This window comes from Borostomias antarcticus (genome assembly GCF_949987555.1).
Source record: "Borostomias antarcticus genome assembly, chromosome: 7".
NCBI lineage: Eukaryota > Metazoa > Chordata > Actinopteri > Stomiiformes > Stomiidae > Borostomias > Borostomias antarcticus.
The window spans coordinates 18,871,925-18,886,020 of NC_140240.1; the positions used below are offsets into that span (position 1 = coordinate 18,871,925).

The following is a 14,096-nucleotide window of genomic DNA, read 5'->3' on the forward strand; positions in this document are numbered from 1 at the left end:
CCATCCAACCATCTTTTTTTCTTTCTTTCTTTCATCCATCCATCTTTCATCCATCCATCCATCCATCTTATTTCTTTTTTTCTTTCTTCCATCCATCCATCCTTCTTCCTTTCATCCATCCATCCATCTTTCTTTCTCTTTCTTTCTTTCTTTCTTTCTTTCTTTCTTTCTTTCATCCATCCATCCTTCTTTCTCTTTCATTCTTTCATCCATCCATCCTTCTTCTTTCACCCATCCATCTTTCTTTCATCCATCCATCCTTCTTTCATCCATCCATCCTTCTTTCTTTCTTTCAAGCATCCATCCTTTCTTTCTTTCTTTCTTTCTTCCATCCATCCATCCATCCATCCATCCATCCCTTCTTTCTTTCATTCATTCATTCATTCATTCATTCATTCATTCATCCATTCATCCTTCTTTCTTTCTTTCTTTCATTCATTCATTCATTCATTCATTCATCCATCCTTCTTTCTTTCTTTCTTGCTTTCTTTCTTCCATCCATCCATCCATCCATCCATCCATCCATCCATCCATCCATCCATCCATCCTTTCTTTCTTTCTTTCTTTCTTTCTCTTTCATCCATCTTTCTTTCTTTCTTTCATCCATCCATCTTTCTTTCTTTCATCCATCCATCTTTTCTTCTTTCTTTCTTTCATCCATCCATCCATCTTTCTTTCTTTTTCTTTCATCCATCCATACATCCTTCTTTCTTTCATCCATCCATCCATCTTTCTTTCATCCATCCATCTTTCTTTCTTTCATCCATCCATCAATCTATCCATCTTTCTTTCTTTCATCCATCCATCCATCCATCCATCTTTCTTTCATCCATCCATCCTTCTTTCTTTCTTTCTTTCTTTCTTTCTTTCTTTCATCCATCCATCCATCCTTCTTTCTTTCATCCATCCATCTTTCTTTCATTCATCCATCCTTTCTTTCTTTCTTTCTTTCTTTCATCCATCCATCCATCTTTCTTTCTTTCTTTCTTTCTTTCTTTCTTTCTTCCATCCATCCATCCATCCATCCATCCTTTCTTTCATCCATCCATCCATCCATCCATCTTTCTTTCTTTCTTTCTTTCTTTCATCCATCCATCAATCTATTCATCTTTCTTTCTTTCATCCATCCAACCATCTTTTTTTCTTTCTTTCTTTCATCCATCCATCTTTCATCCATCCATCCATCCATCCATCCATCTTATTTCTTTTTTTCTTTCTTCCATCCATCCATCCTTCTTCCTTTCATCCATCCATCCATCTTTCTTTCATCCATCCATCCATCCATCCATCCATCCATCCATCTTTCTTTCATCCATCCATCCATCCATCCATCCATCCATCCATCCATCCATCCATCCATTCATCTTTCTTTTGTTCATCCATCCATCCATCCATCCATCTTTCTTTCTTTCTTTCTTTCTTTCTTTCTTTCTTTCTTTCTTTCTTTCATCCATCCTTCTTTCTTTCTTTCTTTCTTTCTTTCTTTCTTTCTTTCTTTCTTTCTTTCTTTCTTTCTTTCTTTCATCCATCCATCCTTCTTTCTTTCTCTTTCTTTCTTTCATCCTTCTTTCTTTCTTTCATCCATCCTTCTTCTTTCTCTTTCTTTCTTTCTTTCTTTCTTTCTTTCTTTCTTTCTTTCTTTCTTTCTTTCTTTCTTTCTTTCTTTCTTTCTTTCTTTCATCCATCCATCCATCCATCCATCCATCCATCCATCCATCCTTCTTTCTTTCTTTCTTTCATCCATCCATCCATCCATCTTTCTTTCTTTCTTTCTTTCTTCCATCATCCATCCATCCATCCTTTCTTCCATCCATCCATCCATCCATCCATCCATCCATCTTTCTTTCATCCATCCATCCATCCATCCATCCATCCATCCATCCATCCATCTTTCATTCATTCATTCATTCATTCATTCATTCATTCATTCATTCATTCATTCATTCATCCATCTTTCATCCATCCATCCATCTTTCTTTCTTTCTTTCTTTCTTTCTTTCATCCATCCATCCATCCATCCATCCATCCATTTTTCTTTCTTTCCTTCCTTATATTCAAAGAAATATTCAGAATGACACTTTTTCAGGCTGCAAACTCATATTAATATATTTTCTCCTCTTTCAGCTATTGAACTCAATAAAACTATGAGTTATGATGAGTGGTCTAATCTATTTTTGAGTGTAGTACTATCAGTACTTATAACAAACACCTACTGCTTTTCACTGCTACTGCTTCTAACTTCAACTTCCATACAACACCTCCACAGTTACTGCTCGGCCCCGGAGTGGGCTATAGACACATGGTCTCCAATGAGGGGTGCATGGGGATGGCCTGGCAATCACTGACCTGCCCCCCACAACCTCTGACCTGAGGGGGCGGAGTCTCGCCACCACGACACTATCCACGCCACTGTCCCCACATCTCAGCCCCTGAGTGAGCTACAGACACACGGCCTTCACTGTTGGGTGCATGGAGATTGCCTGGATGTCAGTGCACTGCCCCCGACCTGCTCTGACCGGAGGGGGCGGAGTCTCGCCATCACGCCACTATCCACGCCACGGACCTCACAACACAGCCTCTGAGGTGGCTAGAGACACACAATCTTCACTGGTGAAGGCAGGTGTGTACCCCGGCATGGCCAACACTGTCCACGACCGGCTCTGACCCAAGGGGGCGGAGTCTCACCCCCACGCCACTATCCACGCCACGACCCCACAACTCAGCCCCTGAGTGGGCTAGAGACACAGCTGCAGCAGCTAGCCCACCTCACATTTTCTCCAGGAAATGTACTTTCTAGTTATTATTTTTCCACAATGGAAGTCAATGGCAGCCCCTATAACCGATTGGTCGCTTTTGATTAACATTTTTGCCAATGAAGATTGCAAAGGGCGTGGCTTTGCATGGCTTTTCACATAAAGGCGTATAATTTCTGATGGGTTGTACAGAACACCACAGATCTTTGCAAGCATGTCCGCACTTATAACCCAAGGCTAGCCCTGCATAATTAGCCCGATCAAAACCAATGGGGCTGCTAGAGAGCTCATTTCCTGTTTAGGCCTAACCTCCAGGCCAATTTTTCCGAAACTTAGTACCAGAGTGTATGTTGAGGTAGGTTGCGAAATATGAAGCAGATTTGGCCAGAGGGTGGCGCTATAACAAGCTAAAATTCTTAAAAATGTCTTAAGCACAATCGATTGCTGTAGCGCCCCCTGTGGCCGGATGGGGCTCATCTTGCTTGTATGGGTAGGCCACGGCATACTCTATAACTTATGTATCAGATGCGAAATTGTCCGAATAAATTATAATGGTGATATAAGTGTGTTTGTGCAACAACACCCTCTTGCGCTTTCATTGTATTTTCATTGACATCAATGGCTAGTGGTAGCTCAATGGTAGCTCAAATGTGGCTATGGCGCGTTTTGCTTGTTGGCTTTGATGCGTAATGGCTTGGCCCCGTTAATTGCTGCTTGCAGCTATATTTAGGTGGGCTAGCTTGCAAAAGCTAGCCCAACTTGTGATATTCCCACTATTTCTTTCTTTCTTTCTTTCTTTCTTTCTTTCTTTCTTTCTTTCTTTCTTTCTTTCTTTCTTTCTTTCTTTCTTTCTTTCTTATTATTCTCCCCGTTTTTTGTCTCCTTAACTACTTCTTCATACTTTGTGCTAGAAACTTCATTCAAACTTTAAAATGTTCATAATGTTTAGCTCTTTAACGGATCGATTCAGATTTTTGATACATTTTGAAAAAACTATAAAATATAATTTTTAAAACTATTTTTTGTCCCATTGAAACTGCTTGAAACTGCTTTTGGAATGTTCAGAAACATTTTGTAAACTGCTGGCACTCCTACAGTTTTGACAGCTCACACACATTATATATCAAAATGTTCACACAACTCTGCTGATTCGTACAATGCAAGTATCTAAGCTGTGTTACTTACAGTTTTCGCTGTATGACGATTTGTTCGGTAACTGCGCTCCCCATTGAAACATATGGCACGGCACTAACTTTTGAGCTGCTAATTTTGCATTTTTACCCTTTTTCTAACTTGTCGCCATTCCTACAGTGTTTAAGCTATACGGACATATTATACATAGAAATGTACTGCAAGTTCTCAGGATTCCTATGGTGTCAATATATAAGCTGTAACATTTATAGTTTTCACGATAGAGCTGTCTGAAGCGGACCATGTCTAGGATCAGAATGTCAGTTGGGATTAGAGTGGTGGCAGCTGTTGCTTTTTTTGAATTTGTGTGCATGTGCAGCCTCTCTTAAAGGTACAGGCACCCTTTGTGGAAATGGAAATTGCCCGGAGGTCACTGTACTGTCGCTGACTAGCTGTGACCCAAGGGGGCGGAGCCTAACCAGCACGCCACTATCCTCCCACGGGCCCCACAACTCAGCCCCTGAGTGGGCTAGAGACACACGGTCTTCACCGGTGGAGTCAGGTAGGGGGCCCGGAGAGGGGTACACTGTCCCCGACTGGCTATGACCAAAAGGGGCGGAGTCTCGCCACCACACCACTATTCACGCCACAGAACTCACTTTTCAGCCCCTGAGTGGGCTAGAGACACACAGTCTTCAATGGTGGATGCATGGAAATTGCCCAGAGGTCACTGTACTGTCCCCGACTGGCTTTGACCTGAGGGGGCAGAGTCTCACCACCACACCACTATCCACACCACGGGCCCCACAACTCAGCCCCTGAGTGGGCTAGAGACACATGGTCTTCACCGGTGCGGGCGGGTAGGTGACCCGGAGAGGGGTACACTGTCCCTGACCAGCTCTGACCTGAGGGGGCGGAGTCTCGCCACCATGCCACTGTCCACGCCACGGACCCCACAATTCAGCTCGTGAGTGGGCTAGAGACGCACGGTCTTCGCCGGTGGGTTCATGGAGATTGCCTGGTCTGTAGTAGTACTAGCAGTAGCTGTTACATACAGCTGCAGCAGGTAGCCCACCTCACATTTTCTCCAGGAAATGTACTTTCTAGTTATTTATTATTGTTTTTCTTTCCTATTATTGGCTTGCCTGTCTTAAGCATATGCACTTTTCATAGACCTATGGATGTCTTGTAATTTAAAATAATAATACTGTCTGTTCGAATATGTTTGAATAAAAAACTTTAATGACAAATGAGGATCAATATTTCTGGAGGAACAGTGATGACATCCCATAGTTAACATGGGTTTGGAACTGTAACTGAAATGGAAATTATCCGTTACCCTTCCTTTCAGCAATGTGTCTGAGTCCTGGATATGACCTAGCAACCAAACACCTAGCTTTACAACCTAGACTAATGACGTAGCTACTGTAAGGCACCCCTGATCTTGCTAGCTTGCCACGATCTAAGTGTGATCCATGCATTTACTGTGCAACATATCAATTGCCCAGTTGTCAAAACTAATTGGCAACAAACTGTTTATGATTACCAGCCTCATTATCTTCAAACAAGTATATTTTTCCCCAACGTCTGATATGTCACTGTAGTCTCAGCTTATTAGACCAGGCTAGCTAGCGTTAGCTAGCCAAATACCTTGTGAGTTGAGATGCGCGATTAGTTAATGAAAGGATAAAGGATTTAAATCCTGGAGTTGCCTCTTCACATGGGTCTATCTTGAAAATCGCCTGCGTGCGTTGTTTGATGCAAATGCAGATTACGGCACCGGAGATGTGCTGTAACGTTAGTGGATGACACACACAGGCTACACTGTAGCCAACAGACCCTACCCTACCCTACCCTAAGGAGAAAGGGAGAGAGGGGGGATGGAGGGAGAAGGAGCAAGGGCAACAGACAAGGGACAGAGGTCCTCAAAAATGACCAGGTCCAGGATTTAAACCCAGGGGTACGTGCTTGAGGTGGTGGTTAAAATCGATTCATGTAAGAACTGCAATTCTATTTTCTATGATTATCGATCAATTAACAAATTCTGAGAAAATCAATATTTCTTTTCTGAATTAAAGTCGCACAGAAACGGACGTTTGAGATCATCAACTTCCGTAGTTTGACGTATTTCCAACACAAACAAGCTATGATGGTGGGACATAATGTTTAGAGGAATTTGATTGGAACATTGACAAGTGGACGGGTTTTAAGAACTTTAGACAGATTCGATAGAAGGATACCGTTGATTGATGGATGGATGTTGTAAGATTATTGGCCTAAAATCTAGGGTACCTGTTGTCGTAATTGCACGTGACCTACCGTTTTCCAGGAAGTAAGAAATTATATACTTTGATATAAGATTACAACAAAAGTAGAATTTTGAATTTTTTCATACATCGTTGAATAGGTGAACACTATGACCAATTATGTGAACCAAAATGGGACAGAATGCTTTTTAATTTCTGTGCGAAATGAATTCTTTTTCAGGGTTTTAATTATTTATTTTTTTGGATTTTATCTTGGGATGTATTTCAGTGTTTCCCCTACCATTACGGGAGCCCCTGTATTTAATGGGTTACTGTAACTGCAGTCAAATGGTGGAAATGTCATTGAAAATTCTATCATAATCAAATCAAAAATCTGATTGAATTGGCAATAATCAATTTCAAATCGGATCGTGACACCAAGAATCAAAATTGAATTGAGATGTGAGATCACTACCGATCCCCCCCTGTACGTACAGGTGTTGAAGATCGGGGGTTCTCAGATGATGGGTAAGCTTGGAAAACCTTTCTGCGGGGGGCGTTGGTAGGTCCTTACCTTGGAGGACCTTGTCGTCAGCCAGTGCAGCGTGGGGCAGGTCACCCAGGCTGAACACCTCCCACATGAGCACGCCCAGCGACCACACATCCGTCTTGGTGGAGTAGTCATCCTCGAACACCGCCTCGCTGGGCAGCCAGCGGAGAGGGATCCACACCTGCCGGTAGTGGTAGTACTCACTACACACACACACACACACACACACACACACACACACACAGACACACACACACACACACACACCATCTCAAATTATTGTTGAACGGTAATACCCTTTCAGAACACATCAATATCATTATAATCTATTGCAATTAGTGTTATTACAACAATAGTAGTTATTTCATTTTCTGGCCATAAGGTGGCAGTACTGTCAAGATCTAATCTCCTGGAGTGCATTCATATATATGTATTGTTTCCTGTGGAATTGAACTCATAGTGTGGTGGTGCCAAGCTCAAGACCACCAAAATAGGGAGGATTTCTATACCAAAGCAGAGGGGGTCCTCGCCCAGAAAAAACAACATTTCAGAGAGTTAGTTTCCTGTATTCTGGTGACTTTTAAAGAATAAATATAACAAAATTGTGAAACGTATACTGAAAAGTATACTGACACAGCAATTTTACATGAAATATGTTTTCTTTAATTTTCAGTTATGGGGTGAGAATAATACTGTAGATAGAATGTTTTATTTAATTAAAATGAATGTTTGATGCCCATTGATACTCATACCGTCTAAATCATCAGACTGTCTTTCTAATCTCCACTCTCTCCTGTCCCCTTCCTTCTCCTCTCTCTTCTCCTGCTCTCCTCTCAACAACCTCTCTCCTCTCCTCTCTCACCTGTCCCTCTCCTCTCTGGTCCTGTCCTCCTACCACAATCACTGCCTTTTTTACATACCTTACATAAATAATAGGCTAGATTTGGCTATACTTAACTGACATTTCGTTGCATTTGCTGTTGCTTTGATTGGCCCTTTTTAGGTGGCTGGAGGCAGAAGCGTCATGCCTATAGAATTTGAGGGGGCATGTGCCCCCTCAGATTTTTTTTTTTTTTGTTTTGTTTTGTTATTGTTTACCATTAAATTTTACAATGCGGAGCTATGATTATTTTCTCTACTTAGCTGAATGTATTATTTTAATTATGTCATAGACCACCTCAAAAAGCCACTGTAACCTCTTTCAAAAAGCCAAACACCCTCTTTCCCAGTGGATTTGGTTTCTTCCAAATTAACACTGGACCTGGAAGTCCCCCCCCCCCTCGCCTCGTCTCAGATGAACACGTTTTCATGGTCTGCTTGCATACATTTAGATTAATGTTGTCCTTAACTGATGAACAGGTCCTCCAAATATTAGGCTATTCAGTATATCAGATTCAATATAGCCTACTTCATACTTCAGTATACAGTATATCATTCGGACCAATGCCAAGTGAGTAAAAAAAAGCAGATTTGTTTTCCCTTAGCCTACTTTTATTTTGAAAGTCCTTGAAAGAACTCTACCGGTAAGTTTAATTTCACACCGCTTGAGTGGCAACTGGTAGTGTGCTGTGTCCTGATTTTAAACTGCAAAAAATTAGATAGCGTTACATATTAATCACAATTCAACTATATTTTTTACTTGTCCGATCAGACAACTGCATGCCCAAACAGAGTTTACTGGTTCAGGGGAAGCAATAGGCTAGCCTACCTGCCTGCTCTCAACATTCTACTTTCTGTTCCTCTTCAAATATTGTCGAATGTCCATCTGGAAAATGTAGGCTTTAGGCTTTAGGATCCGCCAGTTGTCCTCAGCGAATGATAAGACCAAATAGGCCAGAGATGGTCAGGAGCTGTCGGCATTTCTTACTGGAACATTATCTAACTCTACGCCAGTGGCCTGCACAGACATTTGGGGGGGCAGGTGATCAGTGAAAAATGAGGGCACCCTGCGTGGGGGGGGTGGGGTCGCGTGAGACTTGGTTAAGATTTCTACATGATACTAAGTATTCATCTTAAGTATACTGATAGCTTCACATTGACGGGGGGTACTGACAGAGATTTGTTATTGTCGCGGGAGTTGTTGACAGGGGGGGGGGGGGGGGCGCGTGAGACTCGGTTAAAGGAGTAGTAAAGGGAAAATGCATGTTTAGCACTGTTTTAAGGTTACTTATGATCATATACAATGGTTCAGATCAAAACGTTGACAAAACTAGCACTTTTGAGAAAGTCTGATTAATTCTCTACCATCGTTTTGGTCATACAATGGATGTGGGTGGGCACCGTGAAAGATCATTAAAAAAACATGTTAAACTCTCAATTTCAAAGACAAGAAACTCACAGAGGTGTTAGTTGGCGTTCTGACATATAATTCGCCATACAGTAAGATTCTAGTTAATCTGGAAAGGCTTTAAATATTTAGCATAGAACTATTTAGTCGCAGCACATACGTGTGTAAACTTCCGCAAAATAGGTAGCCTAGCAACATAAACAATAACAATAGCTACCGTAAGTAGTTCCGCTTCCTGAATCCCCTCTGCGGATTGATCTACACATCTACAACGGTCGCTTCAATACAAGTCAATGGATTTCATAAAATGATCAATAAAACCCTACAGGATTCATACTTTGCGGCGAATTTGATGTCAGAACACCAACAGACACCAATTACCCCCCCGGTGAGCTTCTTGTCTTTGAAATCGAGAGTTTAACATGCTTTTGAATGATTTTTCAAGGTGCCCACCCACATCCATTGTATGACCAAAAGGGTGGTAGAGCAATTATCAGACTTTCTCAAAAGTGCTAGTTTTGTCAACATTTTGATATGATCATATACAATGGTTCAGAAGTAACCTTAAAACAGGGCTTAACATGCATTTTCCCTTTACTACTCCTTTAAGATTACTACATAATACTAAATATTCAGCTTAAGTATACTGATAGCTTCACATGCTGTACCAACAACAAATTCTACCGACATTGGTCATGTGGTGGTCATCATTACGTTAAATCCATTAATTGATTATGACTAGCGTCAAGCTTGTTAAGCAGGTGGGCAGTCGGCTAATTTAGGCTCAGCTGTTTGGCGCTGTATGAGACTTACTTCACAACAGAGACAAATAAATGCAAGTTATAGTTTGGCAACTGAGGCTTAGGGAGCAAACAATACACTTGTTTCGTTTATGTGTTACCTGGCTGGTTAGCTGTCTTCACTCGGGCACTCTGGATGGGGAAAGGGCAGTGGAGGAGTAGCGTGCTTCTGTTTGTGTCCGCTTTTCGCGTTTACCGTTGACAAAGGAAGAGAGGGAGGGGAGGGGCACGGGTGTGCTGTGGGCACGTGTGTGTGCGTGGGGGGGGGCTGGCAAAATTACAACGCATTTTGAGGCATTATTAATACACGCTTTTAATCGAGAATTGATCGATGTCACCATGGGCCACATACAGTAGGCCTACACTGTAAAAAAAAAAAAAAAAACTTTCAAAAGGGCACTTGCCTTGTCCAGAGGGCAAAGGGCAGGTGCTCTAGCACCACCTCGTGTCTATCTGTGCACGTCCCTGCTCTACGCTGTATATGAGTCCACTTATTGATTACAAACATTCATATTTTTTAAACCGTTATGTACCCTATTGAGGAGTAGGATAGGTACCGGCACATTTTGGTCCAATTCGAACACTGGTTAAGCACTAGCCTACATTATTTTGTAATAGGCTCGCTGAAGAAAACATCCCTTCATGCGCAGTCTTTTGAGTTGACCACAGAAAGCAGCATTCACGGAGCGCGCAATCTATTCAAGCTATTGTTGAAAATAAAAATGAGGGCATGACATTATCATGGTTTTGAAAGCGCATTTAGGCAGAAATATTTAGAAAGTTTAAGATTTTTAATTTAAGACTTTAATATACAGTAGCCTATATAGCCTAATTTGTATTATTTTTGTATCCAATATACTGTATGGTGTGGACTAAAGGATTATGCCGTGGCGCCACGCCACGCAACCTTACCAGCAGAAACATTGATATACTGTATATATATGAGAGAGTACATAAATATAACTGTAGACACATTATATAATCATTATATATAGACCTAACACAATATTTGTCACTTATATAGAGGGGTAACTTTCTGCGCACACACACACACACAATTTCCTGAAACTTGAAGAAAACAACATCTATTTCGGGCTAACAACATACTTGCTGTAGACGTCTCTGCTGAGCCCCAGGGACGAGACTTTCACCTGTCTCTTGGCGCTGATCAGACAGTTGCGTGTCGCCAGGTCTTTGTGAACAAAGCGCTGATTGGATAGATGCTCCATCCCCTTGGCAACCTGGAGACACACCCCCACCTGAGAGAGAGAGATAGAGACAGACAGAGAGAGAGAGAGAGAGAGAGACAGAGAGAGATAGAGAGAGACAGACAGATAAAGGACGAAAGAGAGACAGAGAGAAATTGAAACAGAGAAAGAGAGAGAATAAATAGGCTGGGTTAGTGAGTTTGCGTATGTTTGTTAGTTTGTATTACTATATGGGGCTACATGCTTCTGATCATTTCTAAGCAGATATATCAATGACTGCATTTATGTGATTGGCCGTGTGATTGAGTGTGTGTGTGTGTGTGTGTGGCCTCACTTTCTGCTTGGTGCTGAGGTGGTGTGACTTGGGCTTATCCTCCTTGTTCTTGGACATCTTGAGATATTGCTTTAGATCCCCCTAGAAACAGACACACACACACACACACACACACACACACAGGTGAACATAGACACATGGGTGAACATAGACACGCACGGATGGACAGTACCATAGAAACACATTTTATGATGTGCTAAAAATTGGTATACACATCCTCAATCGTATTCCAAAGACTAGGCCATATCATAAACATGCTAGGCCATATAAACATGCTAGGCCATATCATAAACATGCTAGGCCATATCATAAACATGCTAGGCCATATCATGAACATGCTAGGCTATATTATAAACATGCTAGGCTATATCATGCACATGCGCGTCACACACACCAGCGACTTTCTGTCCATGACCAGCAGGGGGGGTGCGTAAGTATGTAGCTCATTCTCAGCAGATTGTGTGTGTATGTGTGTGTGTCTGTGCGTGCGTTTGTGTGTGCGTTTGTGTATTTATGTGTGTGTGCATAAGTTTATGTGTGTGTGTGTGTTCTGGTCAAGCTCCTCACCATCTCTGCGTACTCCAGGACCAGGTAGTGTGGCTCCACTTCCCTGCAGACAGCCAGCAGACGGGCCAGGTTGGGGTGGGCGGTCTTGCCGAACATCTCCGCCTCCCGCCGGAACTCCAGCTGTGCTGCCTCGTCCCTGGACTGCAGGCTCTTCACCAGGACCACTGTCTCCTCCTCCTCCCCCGCCCCTCCTCCTCCTCCCCCCAAGCCCCTGGCTTTGGCCAGGAACACCTCGCCAAACTCGCCCTTGCCTGGCGGTGCGGAAAATTCAAGGTTCAAAATTCAAAATGGTAAATATAGCGCTTTTTCCACCTTAGCGGCACTCAAAGCGCTTTACAATGGTCTCTCATTCACCCATTCACACACCAATGATGGCAGCTGCCATGCAAGGTGCTAACCTGCTCATTGGGAGCAATTTTGGGGTTAGGTGTCTTGCTCAAGGACACTTCGACATGTGGACAGTCGGAGCTCGGATTCGAACCACTGACCCTTCGATCATTGAACAACCCCCTGAGCTACAGCCGCCCCTGTAGCTCAGTTGTCCGTCTGCTTACATGGCTTATATGTACAAATGAAAGTATTATATGTACAAATGAAAGTATTCTGTGCTTGTGTATACCTATGTGTTCATAGCTGGGGTACCGGTACTGGAATGTGTGTGTGTGTCTTTCTCTGTTATGTTACATAGGTGTGTGTGTGTGTGTGTGTGTGGTGAGGGTAGTCAGGTTGGCGCGGGGGTAGTCACCCAGTGTGGTGACGGTCGTCAGGCTGGCGCGGGGGTAGTGCAGTTTGTCGGGGCTCTGGCTGCTGTGGCGCTTGTTGTTGATGCCAGTTGCGGCGGCCATGTTGGTGAGGGCCACCTCTTCCTGGATCTCAGCTGTGGCGGTCTGTCCGTTGGGCTGGGCGGAGCCTCCTGTGACACACACATGCGCACGCACACACGCACACGTGGCGCCCTTCAACAAAACAGCAATTCCTAGAACACCAACTACCCAGACTTCTAAAACGCCATCAAACACCTGACGTTGACAACAATGCAGTCATCTTGTTATCAGACAGCACTCTACCCACCTGGAGGAGCTGCTAGCTGACATGATAAATGCATCGAATTGAACTATCCAAGGATCTGCATCCCGTATCAGTCTAGATTGGGATGGATTGATGATGTCGCATCGGATTTGATTCAGTTGGTTTAATTTCTGCTCGGGTCGTATTTACGTCGCTAGGCGTTCCTGATCTGCAGTGGCGTTCCGAGGACTGACCATTGAGGCGCTCTGTCACCGCCTCCTCTCCCTCGGCTCCCTTGTCGAGCCTCTTGGTGTTGCGTCTCTTCTTGCAGTAGAACATCAGGCCCAGCACGATGATGATGTAGGCGACAGCGGCGCCCACAGACAGGCCGACCGTCTGGATCATCTTGTAGGGCGCCCTCTCCTCGTCCTCCAGGGAGTGGTGGACGGGCTTCTCTGTGGTCACACAATCATACATGCACACACACACACACAAAACAAACATACACAAATACACACACACACATACAAAAACAAACATACACATATGTCCCCGGTTCAATCCCAGCTCCCGGCAGTGTGCCGATGTGTCCTTGAGCAAGACCACTGAACCCCAAAGTCGTTCACATGAGGTACAATGGTGCAGTACCTAGTACTGTCGCCTCACAGCAAGAAGGTCTCTGGACCTTTCTGTGTGGAGTTTGCATGTTCTCCCCGTGTTCGCAAGGGTTTCCTCCCTAAGAATCCAATATGAAAAAGAAGAACAGATCGCTAACGCTGTCCATCCCTGAGGAAGATGGACAGGAGCACTTGGTTGGTCTCCAGGTGCGGCTCATGCACGCTGCCTACTGTCTGCTCCCGGCTGCCCTTGGGGGAAGGACGACGGGATGTGTGAAGAGCAGGAGAAGAATTTCACTGGTGGACTCTCCAATCATTTCGCGAGTGTGTGTTGTTGTTTTTGTTGTTGTGTCCTCACCAACGACATAGAGCTGGGCGGAGGTGTGACGGATGTTGCAGCTGTTGCCAGCGATGCAGGTGTAGCTGCCCGTGTCCTCGGTGTTCACGTCCTGGATCAGCAGAGAGCCGTTGGCCATTGTCTGGAACCTGGGGGGAGAAGCAGAAGGACACGGGGGGCACAGGGAGGGACGCATCATGCTGGGTGGCACTTTTGACTAGGGTGGAGCAGGTCAGCAGGTCCATGGTTTAAACAGAA

General features: G+C 43.8%; 1 protein-coding gene across 1 annotated transcript in view; it reads right to left on the reverse strand.

The window, feature by feature from the left end:
* Positions 1–14,096, reverse strand: part of LOC311311082 (inactive tyrosine-protein kinase 7-like) — a gene marked incomplete at its 3' end in the record, with an annotated part of 105,485 nt that overhangs the window by 6,837 nt on the left and 84,552 nt on the right. Inside the window, exons 13-19 of the mRNA XM_084440721.1 lie at positions 13,860–13,987; positions 13,139–13,339; positions 12,622–12,789; positions 11,877–12,127; positions 11,310–11,390; positions 10,875–11,026; positions 6,705–6,883 (exon numbers count right to left, since the gene is read on the reverse strand). Of these exons, the coding sequence (XP_084296847.1) occupies positions 6,705–6,883; positions 10,875–11,026; positions 11,310–11,390; positions 11,877–12,127; positions 12,622–12,789; positions 13,139–13,339; positions 13,860–13,987 (1,160 nt within the window). The remainder of the gene's footprint in view (positions 1–6,704; positions 6,884–10,874; positions 11,027–11,309; positions 11,391–11,876; positions 12,128–12,621; positions 12,790–13,138; positions 13,340–13,859; positions 13,988–14,096) is intronic.